At 42.8% G+C, this 16,059-nt stretch overlaps 1 protein-coding gene across 2 annotated transcripts in view; it reads left to right on the plus strand.

Moving 5' to 3' along the window:
- Nucleotides 1–15,405, plus strand: part of LOC137623212 (vesicle-associated membrane protein 4-like) — a 60,451-nt gene extending 45,046 nt beyond the window's left edge. For both annotated transcript variants that reach the window (XM_068353930.1, XM_068353929.1), the window contains exons 3-5: nt 7,243–7,293; nt 7,721–7,953; nt 13,730–15,405. In XM_068353930.1, the coding sequence (XP_068210031.1) occupies nt 7,243–7,293; nt 7,721–7,953; nt 13,730–13,758 (313 nt within the window). In that variant the 3' untranslated portion in view covers nt 13,759–15,405. The remainder of the gene's footprint in view (nt 1–7,242; nt 7,294–7,720; nt 7,954–13,729) is intronic.
- The last annotated feature ends 654 nt before the right edge of the window (nt 15,406–16,059 follow it).

A 16,059-nucleotide genomic window follows, 5' to 3' on the forward strand; every position in this document is an offset into this window, starting at 1 on the left:
CATCAGAGCCACGGTGTTTCCCCGGAGTAGATGGACGAATTCTCTGCATGCCCTTCGCACGGTCAACAGCTCTAGCACATTTATGTAACGGCTCTTCTCGGCGAGGTCCCATTTCCCTTTCGCTGACTCGTCTAGAACATGGGGTCCCCAACCCTCCTTGGATGCGTCCGTGAACAGCAGCACCTCCGGAGGGTCGATTGCGAGGGGCATTCTTTGAGGGTGTTTGTCCTGTCGTGCCACCACTTCAGGATTTCCTTCATCTCTGGGAACACCGGGACTATCTTGTGTGGGAAGTCCCCCTGGTTCCAGAGCTCCTTCAGGTTCCATTGAAAACCCCTGAGTTTGAGCCTCCATGGGGGACCAACTTCTCCAAAGACACGAGGTGGCCTATCAATCTTTGCCAGTCCTTGGCTCTCCTGGGCTGGTCCGTTAGGAAGGGATGGCGTGTCTGCTCCAGATTGTCTATCCTCTCTGAGGAGGGGAAGGCTCTCACCAACTGGGAGTCTAGAACCATCCCCATCCTGGTGGAGGGTACCAGCTGTGACTTTTCCAGGTTGATGGTGATACCCAAGACACCGCAGAACCGCAGAAGCTTCGCGCCTTGCTCCCTCAGTGCTCCCTCAGAGGCTGAAAGCAACAACCAGTCGTCTAGGTACCGAATCAGGCGGATGCCCTGCTCGTGCGTCCAGACCGAGACTGTTGCAAAGACCCTCGTGAAGACCTGAGGGGCTATCGACAGCCCGAAGCAGAGGGTTCTGAATTGTAACGTCTGGGTATCCCATTTTACTCTTAGGAACTTCCTGCTGGAGGGGTGGACAGGGATTTGGAAGTAGGCGTCCTTGAGATCTATGGACATCATGAAGTCCCCCCTCTCTCGACGCCGCCAAGACCGACTTCGGGGTGTCCATTTTGAAGTCAGTCTTACACACGAACTTGTTGAGGGCCAAAAGGTCTATGGCCGGTCTCCAACCCCCTGTCGCTTTCTCCACCAGGAAGAGTCTGCTGTAGAACCCCGGCGCAGGATTCCTGACTAGTTCTAACGCTCCTTTGGCGAACATAGCCGATACTTCCTCCTGCAATGCTGTTCTTCTCAAGGGGTCCTTGGGCGCCAACCACTCCGCCTGATGGTCCGGGATTAGAGGGGGTGGTTCCGCTAGGAAGGGCAACCTGTACCCTTCCTTCAGTACTGCTACGGTCCACGGATCCGCTCCGTGGTCCCACCAAGCTTGCCAAGAGTGTTTTAGGCATCCCCCTACCTGAGGCTTCGGCAGGAGTAGGGGGCCTCCCTTTCTATCTCCTTCTAGAGGCGCGGCTGGAATTCCCTCTCCTGGAGTTTGAATAGGTTGGTCTGAAGTTCGACTGTGGGGTTGAACTACCCCTACGGGAGGGCTGCAAGGCATGGTGCCAAGACACTGACGGGGAGTCCCTCCTCGGCTGTACTGGCGAACCACGGGATGGGTGAGGGACGTCTGAAGAGGGTCTCCTGTGGGCTGGTCGTCTTGCAGGCGGGTGTCTGGGTTCTCCCACTTCCTTAAGCTTCCTAACCCTCTCCATGGTCTCCTCCACTGCCTTCAAGGGGAACACCGACTCGCCCCACACTGGCGAGTTCCTCAAAGCCCTCGCCTCCCGCTTAGGTAACCTCCTAAACAGCTTGCTCAGTACTGTGTCCCTTTTCTGCAGGACCCAGTTGGCCGCTTGAGAGAGAGACTGGTAGGAGAGGAACTTGAGCGCTTTTCCACCCGAACTAATCAGTTCCCTCAGTAAGGACTGATTCTCGGGGACGGAGAGGTCGTGAGATGCCTGGAATCCCACCAACGTGCAGGCCCACCAGTCCAACCACGAAGACACGTAAACTAGGTCCAGGGCTATGTCCTCCATCATGGAGGTTTCCGCTGGGGAAAAACACACTGGAGCGGAGGATGCCCTATCTTCAGCCGCTCCTTGGAATGGTGATCGCTGGCTCAACCGTACAAGGGCCTCCGCGGCGCCCCTCCGGGAGATGAAAGCGTTTCTGCGTTTTAAATCCCTGGAGGAGTTTGGATGGAAGTGCTCTGGTTCCTGGGGGCGCCCGCCTGGCTGGCTATGAACCTATCTATATGGTCCATACCCAGCTTCACGTCCTTCGCCAGGGGAAGGGGCAGGGAAGTCTTCTGCTGTACTTGATTATCTACCAGCCTGCTAAGTCCGGAGAGCCAGGCTTGTTCTGCCGAGGGTTTCAGCTCATCCAACTTATGGTGCCGCCTGATGAGGGCCAAGACCTTCCTGTAGGCGGAGACTTCGTCCGTAGAGCATTCTCCCCCTTCTACGAGGCCTTTGGCTATCTGGTCCTCCGCATGAGCAGCTACGTCGATGACGGAGGTTTCCGCGTGAGGGGGAGGCATCTTCCTCTCGTGCTGAGCCATTGGCGGGTGGATCCACTGGGACAGGAGTGGCTGCCATGGGTCTACTCCCTCTTGCGGAGGTCCACGGAGCTGCGGGTTTTTCCGTACTAGCCAGCTGGTTCTAACGTTCAGGGAACCCCGTCAAAGGGCCGGAGGCCGGGACAAAGCTGCCAGGCCGAAGGGGCGGCTCTCTCCGCTGGGCGGATGGAGCCGGAACTTCGCGGACTTAAGCTTATCTACCGAGACCTGGTGCGACATCCTCCTCCGATGATCGGGTCTGCAGGAGGGGCCGCGCCGCGAGGGTGGCGAAGGGGCTCTAGGGAGCCAGCCAGAGGTGCTCGGGGTGGCGGTAGCTTTTAGGAGGTGACTCGCACCCAATCATCTTTTGACGAACGGCTCCTCTTGTGCTTTTTCCTAGAGGTTCTGGACCGTCTCCTGGCGTGGCGTGACCATGAGCGGGACCTCTTCCTGTGGGAACTCTCCCGTCTCTTCTTTGAGTCCCTCTGGCCTTCGTCCTCCGAGGAGAATGAGTCCGACTCGAGGGAGGAGACCGATGACTGGGAGGAAAGAGAGTCTGCTGATTCATCCGAAACGTCTCGAGTTGCTGTTGGATCTTCGTGCCGGTCCGCTAGCGAAGAAGGCTGTAGAAAGACGGGCGGGAGCGTTGCTGACGGTGCTGGAGGAGACCGAGGCACCTTCTTGCGGGCGAACCAGGTGTCGAACTCCTCCTCCAGTCTCATGGGCGACCTGAAAGGCGTCCTCGGCGGCGCCCATGCGAGGGGGTCCGAACTCGGTGAATCTCTTTCCTTCTCGGTGTCTACCCCGGTTGTTGACGTACCTGAAACGCACACCCAAGATGCGGGGGAAGAGGCTGTAGCGTTTTTCCCCCACATCGGATCGTCGGTAGAGATGGGCCCTGCGGGCACCAGGACCGCATCTCCCGAACACACTCCCGTCCCTCCCTCAGGCTCTCCAGTTGCCTGAACCGACACAATATCCCCACCAACAGGCATCACAGACTCCTGGGGAAGGGCAATGTGCCGCTTCCCCGCAACGGACTTAACTCGTCCTCTACTCTGGGTAGGGGAAGGTGGTAGGGAACCCCTCTACGACGAGGCATCGGGCGACGCTAGGGCCGAGGAAATGCTGGGCTTCTTTGGCGATCTCTTGGTAGCTTTCTTCTTCTTCGTGCCGTAGCGACTCGCACTCCGGACACGTGGCTGTAGGGGAACACACACTTCCCCTACACGAAGAACACAAAGAGTGGGGGTCGACCTCCGGCTTTGAGAGAAAAGCCCCCACAAGATTTACCGGCCATAGGCCCAGGGCAACGGCAGGGATGCTCCATAACGAAACACTTAAGCACCAATCGTCACAGGGACACAGAGGAAAGAGTAGGATAAGGTAAAGATTGAACACGAGGGGACCGCGTGAGACACAAAGGGTCGCACTGGGGGAAGAGAGCACGGCGAGATGTTAATCACGTTGCGACCAGAAACTTACTGGAGGTCGAGACCTGGGCGAGCACGCTCTCTGACCCCGGTTTGCCTCATGGCGCGTATCCCTCCACCAGAGGTACCCACTATAGAAAACGGAGACATGGAAAACTACACAAAATTCTGGTCGGTTAGGAGGAGATCCCAGATACTCCTAAGAAAGTAGTTCGAGGTAAGAACTCTGTGTTGGAACAAAGTAGTTTTTTGCAAGGACGTACCGGTACGTCCATGGGGGTAAAGGGATGAGTTTTGTGAAACGTACCAGTACGTCCTTTGGGAGTAAAAGGGTTAAAAACCTACATTTGAAATTGCATCCTTGCCCCTCTAGTTATGGTTAAAAGAGTTACTAACACGTACATGGTGCAATAAACTTATAATGTTGTATTATGAGAACTTTGTTTCAAGACGTGTATAGTAGGAACCATCCGATGCCATTGATAGACAAGTGTATTTGTGATTTAATTTTCTTTATTCTTATTCCATGTCCAGTAAGTACAGTAAACGATGAATTGTTTTGCAGTGCATTAGGTTTTTATAGTGCCCTTTTTGTGTGTCCTAATGTATTATTTGATGTGCTGTTACATGAAGAACGTAGATATTATGGTGTTGCTTTGCCGAAGCATGCATGGCCTCATCCAGTCAAATTCATCGTCATAGGGTGACTGCCTGGCACTGCTACTCCTCAGAACACCTCACTGGCGCTGGCGTATTCACCGCATTTACTCATAATCTCAATCTTCATCAAACTTATCTGAATACTCTTGTAAATTGAAACAGTTTGTATTTATTTTTAATAATTTTGTTGACACTGTACTTTTACTCTGTTTATTGAAAATAATAATGGACTCAAGAGATAAACTTGCAAGCAAGTTAAAAGAACCCGCAGAACAAAGGCCATGCAGTCTTGAGGGTGCCCACACTGTTTATGCTGTCCACATGCAGTGTTGGGGAGTGTGGGAGCACTCAGTCTCCCCCTCCCCACCACTCTTGAGTCTCCACTACCAAACCCCATCTGTCTCTCAAGCTACTGGGTCAGATTCCATGCTTTGATTAGGTTTGTAAAGGAATCTCGCTTGTATGAGGATGATAGAAAGGTAGACAAAGTAAGAAGACAAGAAAGATGTTACGATGAAATAAGAATCCAGATACTCTTTGCCAGTAGTATGATGGTCATCATGAACCTAATAAATGCCATGCTGCCAACAGCACCTGCAAAAACTCCGACTATATTGATCATTGGTCCAGGACAGTGAAGTGTCCTGCCAGTAAAGTCCAGTACTGTCATTACCGTATTGGACACTTCAATAAATGCTACAAGGGAAACGAAACAAAATTGTCGCCAAGACATATCTTCAAGCAACAGTGGTGCCTCTTCAGTCAACAACAAACCACAAGATTCACATACCAGCTGTCATCACTTAAGATCGCCTTGCACTAGTGATATTAGATGAGGACTTTTAGAAGACAGATGAATGCGGGACTGGAAAAATAAGATAACGAGTTGTAGATTGTTTTTTTATTACATATAGCAACAGGAAATATACAGTGGTGCTCTGCAAGATGAACATCTCATGCCAAGATAAACTAGAATGGTGATGGGCACAATATTCATAAAATGTAAAGTAATATATACAATAATCCAAATGCATTATCTCCAAGTTGCCCAAACCTATCTGTGATCTCTTGTCGTCTGGCTATATCAACTCTCGCATTAAGATGTTACCAGACACAGGTGCCAAAATTTCTGTTATCAAACAGCAACAGTTTGATACTATGGGTATCTCTAGGAGGTGTTTGCAAATACCTCCACCAAATGGAAAATTCACTGGATGGATCTTCGGTGTCACAAGCAAGTGATCTTGTCCTGCCTAGATTCAAGTTCATGAAAATGTGGAGGATGGTGGAATGCTGTATATTCCAACCTGTTGATCATCATACACCAAGTATATTATCCCTCCTTTGACTACTTAACAATCTTTTGGATAGACCAGGCCCTTTCAGCCTGTTCATCCCAATGATGTACAGATAGGAGATTGCTGGAGTTATCTTCTTTGCTCCCGGATGGATCAAGGTAGATTAACATTTCCAGGGAAGAAAAGAATCTACCAGTTCGGTTTTTGTGGGACTACTGACTCACTAAGCAGTGAGTCGCCCTACGTAAAGTACTATATAGTGGTTTGTATTTTGCCTGAGTTGAGAAGTTGTAAAGGAATAGCTTTAAACAGGTGGAGGGGGGTTGTTTACTTTAAAAAAAAATTTTATAGTATGCAATATTTTGGGTATTGATACCCCATTTGGTCTTCAGCAGCAGCCTAACCCATCTTCAATTTCCTTATTTCAAGTCTTAGAATTGATCTTTGGCACCATTGCTCAATTGCAATCATCCTTTGCTTTCAGATATTCAAAAACTATAAGATCTTTCATGTAGTACCAGGCATGCAGTTTGTTCTTATCTTTACTTCCATGAATTTCAATATCTCATAGATATCTAGAAGTTTTGTTTTGTGACCAAATTATGAAATTAGCTCCCCAATCATGTATGCAAATCCTCCAGTATCTATATTAATAGCTCCAAATGGGCTGGAGATAAGGTAAAAAACCTGTGCAAATATATTCAAAATTCATACTGAACAGGCTGACATAAATATCATTTTATAGTTTATGTATGGAAGATATATTTTAATGTTTTTACTGTTCTTAAAAAGTTTCATTTTAATGGTTTATTACTCTTGTAGTTTATTTCCTTATTTTTCCTCACTGGGCTATTTTCCCTGTTGGAACCCTTGGGCTTACAGCATTCTGCTTTTCCAACTAGGATTGTAGTTTAGCTAGTAATAATAATGCTAATAAGAAATATAGATTTTTTATGATTTAAAACAAAACAAAATTATATATTCATACATCATAGAACAATGGGGATTTAATCGTCAGTCTGCACTAGGTTTGCTCAATTATGCACTTTGATTATTCAGTGCAGGTACTCTTGAGCACTTGCATGTACTCAAAAGTACTGTACAGTATATGGTTATGGACGAGTGCTGAAGGGCAATGTAAAGTGCTGTAATTCCTTCAGAATAAAAAAAATATCTATGTAACCTTTGAAAAATGTAAGTACAGTACATTTGTTGTGATGTCAAAGTGCTCTTAGAATTCTGTGATAATTTTCCAGTAATTTTATCCAATCAGCAACTGATTTTTCTTTTTTAATCATAAGTGTTACTGATATCATAGTTATTATTTTTATTGATGTACAGTATTTCATTTTTTACTATTATTAATGCTTCATGCAAGACTAACCCCAGTTAAATAAATGTGTATCTTTATCATTGAAAATTACTAATTTGTTATATTCCCTTCATTTGCAGAGGACCCTCTTCAAAGAAAACAGTGCGGTTTGCAGCAGATAAAATGAAAGAGTAAGTTTAGTTCTTTATTCTTTAATGAAAAAGCAAAGAAATCGTAACATAATTATACAGAAGGTACCTTTTGTTTAACCAGCATCAGTATATTGTACCTAATGTTTCTTAGTTTTCTGAAGCTGAATCAGTTATTTAACTTTTGCTAATACAGTATTAAGATTGAATGGTTCAATTTTAATTTCACAGCACATTTTTTATTTTATTTTTCCATTTATGGTTGTGTATTACCTTACTTTTTTCAAACTTCCTTTTAAACTTGTATTTTAGGAATAGTTTTGACGTCATAAAAACTTATATTAAGTCACTGTAGGAAAATTAATTAATATGTTTGAAAGATTATTGATAATCATAATCTATTTCTCTGACTGTGAAAAATCGTAACGATAAGAGTGATATGGTAATAGGCATGGTTCTTTTTGTACAGTGTGCGAGTGCAAATCGCAGAGGTAACCGACGTGATGCGAGACAATGTTGGAAGGTTGCTTGAGAGGGGGGATCAACTTGATACATTGCAAGATCGATCAGAAAACTTAGCAACAACCTCAGATCAGTTTCTTACTTCAGCAACACGTCTAAGGCGCAACGTCTGGTGGCAAAATACCCGTGCAAAGATCTTCATTTTTATTGTTGCTGTAGTTATTTTGCTATTGATATTAGGTAAGTTAACATATTTCCTTAAATAGTATTTGTTTTTATACAAATACAAACTTTTGTCCTTTAATGGGGTACTACTGTATGCTTATAATGTAGTTGAAACTTGCTTGAGGGTACACTCTTCTACCCTTACCAAGAGGAAAGTGGCCACTGAACAATTGCAGTGCAGTAACCCCTTGGGTGAAGAGGATTTATTTTGGTATTCTCAGTGTTGTCAGGTGCATGAGAACAGAGGAGAATGTGTAAAGAATAAGCCAGACTATTTGGTGCATGTGTAGGCAAAGAGAAAATGAACCGTAACCAAAGAGAAGGATCCAGTGTAGTACTGTCTGGCCTATCAAAGGACCCCATAACTCTCTAGCAGTAGTATCTCAACGGTTGGCTGGTGCCCTAGCCAACCTAATACTTTGACTCCCGCGTGTGGCTTGGTGACGCCATCATCTTCATAACTAGGGAAGATGGCTTTCCTTGGACATCGTATCACACAGTTAGAGGAATTAGTGTCTGCTCTACCTCTCAGTTGAAGGGGAGGGATGTTGCCCTTCTCGTCAGTATCGTCCCATGTCTAGAAAAGCACTAAAGACCTATCCCCTAGTGGTGCTCTTTCTTCTTTTGAGTTCCTAGGATTTCTTTTCTCAGTGTCGTTATCGTAGGCCTGGAATAGGCACCACACTAGAAGGAGAACTTCCAAGTTCCTCCATTTCTTCATCACAGTCATCTCTTTAAACATTTCTCATCGGGATGGAAGGGCTTCACCATTCTTTTCCCCTTTATGGACAAAGATGTGGTAGAAGACTGTTTGATAGTTGTTTTATAAGTGACTCCTAACATTTATTTCCCTGTGGGAGAGACTATGCTGCTCCAGGAATCCCTGTGACTCCCTTCATTGAAGACAAAGAATAAGACATCCTCAAGAGAGACAAGACAATGCAGAGGACACCTACGTTTCATCAAACACTGCTGCTCAGGAGGGAAGCCCTTCTTTAATACGAAAGGAGTAAGAAAAGAGATATTAAAATTTGGTTGTTATTATGGCTTCGTGGAACAATTGGACATGCGCTCCCACAATAGAACCACCCTGAATTTGGTCACTTAATGCCAGAATATTGTGATGTACCCCAGCTCTCAATAAAAACCTGTCAGAGGCACCTTTTGGGAAGACAGTAATCTGTTAGCAACAAACGGGAGTACCCACAGGTTCCTGTATGCCTTTATCCTTGAACAGGTGGCTGTGGCTCAACTAATCATTTAGCAAACCTAGCTCCTTCATGGAACGAAAATCATCTTATCTAAGATAGTGGTCGTGACTTAACTCTAAAATAAGAGGTAAGAGCAACTGGCCTTTTACCTCTTCATTCTTCCCCATCCATTATTTGCTGGACTGGATGACTCATGCAGGTGAACAACATGATTTAGCCACTTTTCTTAGATATAAGTTTGTTTAGAAATATCTCCCCAATGTGTTTGCTCATTTTTAGAACCAAAGTGCTTTTAACATTTCCTGGGAAAGTAAATCAGCCATTTGGTGATAGGACTTCCGCTCTTCTTAGGATGAGTCTCCTATTAAAGTATAGGGTTTGTATTTATCTGCTTCAACCACCTTGCAAGTCCTAGGTTTAAAGTCAAAGTGGTTACTCAGTGTACTGGCAAGGTCCCGGGGCTTCCCCACTAACCCTCCGTAACTACAGACGCCTTGTTATGAATTTCAACTGGCAAATTCCAGCTACACCGAAAAAATAATCCTATTAAATATAGAAATACAAATTACCTTAAAATTTTGTCATTTTCATAAATAAATGGAAAATGGTTTTTTTACAATTGTAAATTACTTTCATTACAAAGCAGTTTAAGAGGACCGTCCGCCATTTCCGCCATTTTTTTTTTCTAATTATCCAAAATTCACCATTTCTATATGTTTTAGACATATATATATACTGTATATATATGATACCTTCATCATATGAAAATTTCAAGTAATTTGATCAAAAACTCTGATTTATTAGCAAAAATCATGATTTAGAAAAAATATTTAGGTACATTTTTCCCCACTAATACAACACCATTTGTATTGAATCTAAAACCATAAAAACTACTTTATAAACCGAACGATTCTGTCAACCGGAATTTTTATTTTCCTTTTTATTTTTTTTTGTCTATGAATTTTTATTTTTTTTTCCTCGTCGAGACGCAAAATAATCGTGAAAAAGAAAGTAAAATTAAAATAAAAATTCTGCTTGACAGAATTGTGCAATTTTTATTCTTCTTTTTAATGATATCTTTCTAATATCGAACAACAAATAAGTGAGAAAAATGTACCTAAGTGTGAATAAGTATGTTTTTGAGTTATGAGCTCCCAAAGATTTACAACAAATTTTCGCTTCTTTTCTTAAAGAAATCAAGATAATATTATTATGATAACTTATTGTTTATTCTTACATAAAAGCACCCTAAACGAGGTATTTGAACCCTCAGTTTACTATTCCTATGTTACGAGTTGCCAGCGATCTCTTATTGTTGCCAGTGTTTTAGTTAGCAGGTTTCAGCTCTGTACTCTTTTTCATGTTTCCCTCTTTCCTGGTTCTTTTTTCTTGTTCTCCACTTACTTTTTGTTCTTTCTATCACCTTATGTAACATTGGCATTGCTATAAAGTTCCAGAGGATGTTGTGAAAGCACAATCTATATACGAACTTCAAGTAAATAAACACAGGCATTATAATTTCTATATGTCTTTGGAAACTTTGGCTGAATGTTCCTGTAGCTGGTAGTTTTCATTTACCCACCCTCTACCAATGCCTTTCATTTCTGCCAGATGTACAATATATCGAAACGAGAGAGAGAGAGAGAGAGAGAGAGGAGAGAGAGAGAGAGAGAGAGAGAGAGAGAGAGAGAGATATATATATATCAACCATTATTTGATTGTAAGAGTGTTGAACATTGTTATTATAGAATTTGTATAAATGACAGTTTTAAATAATTCGAGAGAGAGAGAGAGAGAGAGAGAATTATAGTATTTGTATAATGGCAGTTTTAAATAATTTGAGAGAGAGAGAGAGAGAGAGAGAGAACTACGAGTCTGTCAATCTCAGTCATGCAGACGACGCAGTAAGGATGACGTCATCATTTAAAGACTGCTATATCTTCATTGTTGGGAAAAATGATTGACTATTTATTCTTTTTATGACCTTAGGTAACATTGGCCTTGCTATAAAGTTCCCGAGGACGTTGTGAAAAAATAGTGAAGATACGAACAAGTAAACAAACGCATGCATTATAACTTCTATACTTCTTTGGAAACTATAGCTTCTGTTCTCGTAGGAGTAGATTTCGTTCAACTACGCTCTACCAATGCCTTCCATTTCTGCCAGACGTACGATATCTCGAAACATAAGTGAAAAATCCGACAGCAGCGTTCGAAAACGCCTTCCAACACTCGTGAGACGGTCTCGACGTTTACGCCTTTCCCCCCTTCGGGATCATCAGGCAGGTGCTCAACAAGCTAAGGCAGTCGAGGTCTGAAAAGATGACTTTCGTAGCACCCTGGTGGCCGGAGAGGGAGTGGTTCGTGGATCTACAGGACCTGTCCACCCTTCCTCCGTGGCCCCTTCCAGCAAGAGAAGACCTGCTAAACCAACCTCACTTTCTAAGGCTACACGAATACCCCCAGGGCCTGAGGTTACATGCGTGGAGGTTATCAAGCGCCTGCTAAGGAAAGAGGGATTCTCGGATAAGACTACTTTCAGGATGTCGGGGTATCTCCGGAAGTCCTTGTGCGTAGTGTACCAGGCCAATTGGGCCACTTTTGTTAAATGGTGTGCCACACAGAATCTGCGGCCGTAGACGCTTCGGTCCACAGTATTGCAGACTTCCTGGTTCACCTGAGGGACGACCTGGGAGTCTCCATTCCAGCCATTAAAGGAGTCCGTGCAGCACTGGGACAGGTTTTCAACTCAGGGGCATCAACCTAGGGGCTTCTCGCCACATCTCCATGCTCATTAGAAGTTTTGAACAGTCTTTTGACCCTCGCTCCTCAAGGGTTCCCTAGTGGGATGTAGCCAAGGTCCTCAGGGCTCTCTCAAGGCCTCCCTTCAAACCTTTTAAAGACATCCTAGACAAGGACTGCACCCTCAAGGCTGTATTCTTGCTAGCTCTTGCCTCAGCCAAATGGGTGAGTGAACTCCACGGCTTGTCCTTCGAAGTCTCACACTTGAAAGGGTGGAAGGATATGTCTTTTAGGTTCTTGCCAGAATTCGTGGCAAAGACCCAGAACCCAGCAATTGCTGATCTTAGGTTCGAGGAATTCTCTATTCCAGCTATTCCGCGCTCGGACAACCCGGAAGACCTGCTTTTGTGTCCCGTGAGGACTATCAGGAAATATCTCAGTAGAACTTCCAAACTCAGACCAGCTATCAAAAGTTTGTTTGTATCCTCAGGCCCAGTCAAGAAAGCAGTGTCTAAGAACACTATATCTTTCTGGCTCCGGCAGGTTATCAAAAGAGCGTACGAAAATGATGGTTTCACGGTCCCTTGAACCCCGCGACCCCATGATATTAGAGGCCTTAGCACGTCCCTGGCCTTTGACACCAACATGGCAGTGGGCCAAATCTTACGAGCAGGTACTTGGACTAGACAATTCACCTTTACAACCCTTTACCTGAATGATTGTACGAGAAAGTCCCTGGATGCCTTCTCCATTGGGCCAGTAATTTCAGCCATGCAACAAGTTTAGTGGTTTTTGGGCCCCGGGTAGGCGTGGGAAGTAATCGCAAGTGACACAAGTTCCTCCTTACTCCCCCTTCCTTGCTACCCTCTCCCTTCCCCCCCTTTTCCTATCCTCCTTCCATGTGAGAGATGGACGTTGAGGAACATGATGTCCGGATTATATATAAAGGAGAGTTGTACATAAGGTAGACTTTTGCGTGCTTTCTCCTGCTCTCCTACCTCTCCACTGGGTCGTCTAGACCTAGCCTCCTATCTAGGTCTCGTGCCGCAGGATGTGTTGGGATATTCCGGCCTGTAAGCCACTCCCCTCTCCTAAAGTATAAGTCTCCTAAGAAAGTAGCTCGAGGTAAGTACTCCGTGTTGGAACAAATCACAAATTTTAGGTAATTTGTATTTTTCATAACAGTACTTACCTCGAACTACTTTCTTAGGAGGATCTGGGATCTCCTCATTAACTGACCAAGAATTTTGCGTATTTCCCCCCTCCCCGTTACCTTGTCGGGGCGCTCAGGGCGGAAGGATACTCGCCCGGGGTCAGCGTGTGAGGAAGCGCTGCTAGGTCGTCAGTAAGCGTATGTTTTAAGTCCTCCTCGAACTCCTGTGAGATACTCGGGGCAGGATGGGTGGGCCATAACCCGAAAGTAGTTCGAGGTAAGTACTGTTAGGAAAAATACAAATTACCTAAAATTTGTCATTTTAACTCCAATGACTATTGTTACTTTCTGAAGCTAGCCAAGGTAGATGCTAAAAATGTTTTTGCATCAATGAAATTGAATGAGTATACAATCTTAAAAAGATGTTTGTATATGTAATCTAACTGAGCCCCTTTGCCTCAATAGGCATAGGAGGAGATGATGATGATGAAATAAAATTTTCTACAATAGTTCTTGAGTTAAATTATGTAAAGCTGATTATTTCAAGTGGGAAACATCATAGAGCATTCAAATAGTGTGCTTGTGGTTTAAATTTATTTATAATTTCAATCCCAAACATATTAAGTTAATATGCCATTTTCTGGTTTTCATCATTGTGTATTTTAAAAGTTAACCTTCTTTTCAGTTCCACTTATACTTAAATTGAAGTCCTAACTCCACCGGTCTCCAGCTACAATATCCAAAATTCGTAAGGAAATAATCTCTAGTCCTCTCTATTCCAATTGGTTCTAAGTGATTTTATTTAAACAGTAAGCTAAGGTATATTTTTTTATGATTGTTATCATTGAGCTTTAATGTTCTTTTCAAAGAGTTGAATATGAGCGATCAAATTTATAGTTTCCAGAGATGAGTTAGATGTTTAGAACACCATGGTTTTGTATCTCCCAAAACCTCCAGTGCGGCTTGGAATATCAGGGCTTCCCATGTTAAAAGAATTAAGTTTGCAAACATTTCCCACATTCTGTGAGTAGATTTTGTGATTGTAATTTGGTGAGGTAATTCTTGAGAACCTAAAGAGAGTAAGGTACTGGATTATAATTCACTTCATTTCATGCATTTAGACTTGATAGTGGTGTGAAGGAGGGTTAATATTTGGGAGAATATATTGGGGTTTCAGCCTGTAGCATACTTTTCATGGTTAACCAATTTGTTGGAGCCTTCGTACATGTGAAGAGCATTGAGTATTTTTATGGAAACCCTGATAGTGTCATTATTCAACCAAACTTTATTGTGGCAAATTCACAGTTTCAAATTCATGGATAAAGTGGCAGAATTACTTTTGAAAAGTTGGATGATCTCCAATAGTGTATTTTCAACAAACATGATGTTTTTATTACCTGGTGACCTTTGATTGATGTACTTACTTTATATGACTTTTCTTTTAACCTAAACATACAGAATAACATTCAGTGATGCTTACTATTTGACAAAAGTCTTGGAGGTTTTAAAAGATAAAATTTGTGTCCTCTGTCCATTGCAATTTATTGGATTTTTGTGCATTTTTTTGTAACTTTATGTCATCTTATCACATGAAGCAACAGCATTTGTAGTTTACATGAAGACAATTGAGTTCTGTTAGAATTTAAAGTGAGTATTATTTGAGGCCTCAATGAGTTACTTTCTCTAATTTAATAATGTACTGTACTGTATAGTACACTTTGTATGAAACAGAAATAGTAAGATAAATTTTGGTTAAGTTCCTATGAAAAACATTGCAGACATTGCAATAGTATCTTCATCCATCACATTTGCCTCAGATGCTATTGAATGAATTCTGACACTGGGAGAATCAAACAATGCTAAAGTGTTTCCTATGTCAAAAATGCTAATGTTGCTGTTCATGTTTTGTCTCCGTATTGATGCAAAAATCAGTTAACTCTTAACTGGAGTATATTTGTATATACAGTATTCACCTTTATTTTTTCATCTTGGCGCTTTTGATTACACTATGTAGAACGTAGCTCATCTTATGGAAATTTTTCCAAGAAGTAGATTTTAATTATTATCTTTTCTGTATCATAACTAGAGTAATATTACAATTTGAATATCAAACATTTTTGGTAAATATATGCAGTATATGTATATATCCATTGAAGAATGTATATTCTTGCACAAGCTGTTGCTTGAGTGAACCTTTGCCTATATATAAGCTGTGTATCTATTTCCCCATGCTTCTTTATAATTGAGAAGCAGTACATTTCAAGTTGAAACTAAGGCTCAAATACCTCATGTAATACATAATTCATGATCATCTACAGTACTTTTTGTAGGAAAAATAATTTGTTCAATCCTGCTAGTTTTTTTTTTTTTTAATTATTTCTTTGAACAGTTTTAATTAGTGCTGTAGTAGAGGTGAGAGTGTCCTAGACAACTTGAATAATTATATATTCATATATTATCCTTCCCTCTGAGTAAGATACTGTACCTCTAATCAGCTATATTTCATATAGGTACATTAGTGCATATGTAGTGAAGATGACCCTTGGTACAAATCTAAGTAGAAGTACTGTCAAGGATGCCTAGTTATTTATTAGTTCAGTGATAGAACTCTGATTAGAGCCCCTGTTAAGGAAGCTTAAGTGTTTATCAATTCAATTATGAAACTGAATCAAGTTGGATTACTGTCATGGAAACTTTGTTACTTAATCAGTTCAGTGATAGGAATCTGAATCAAGTAAGATTGTAGTCAGTGAAGCCTAATTGTTTCAGCAGTTCAATGATGGGGGACTGTGAATCAAAGGAGCGATGTCTTAGAAGCTTGGTCACTTGTAAGTCAGGAAACGGGGCTTGATCTGAAGCAAGATTGCTGAGAGATGATCTCGTCACGAGGAATGTATTATTTAGGCCTCTTTCTTGCTATTTATTTTTGAATGAGTTGCCTTTAGCAATGTTCACTGAAGTAAAATCATTGAACTTTTGGTGTGATGCTCGATTGTATCTGGGCATGACGAAACC

This window comes from Palaemon carinicauda, chromosome 30 (assembly GCF_036898095.1).
Source record: "Palaemon carinicauda isolate YSFRI2023 chromosome 30, ASM3689809v2, whole genome shotgun sequence".
In the NCBI taxonomy this organism is placed as follows: Eukaryota; Metazoa; Arthropoda; class Malacostraca; order Decapoda; family Palaemonidae; genus Palaemon; species Palaemon carinicauda.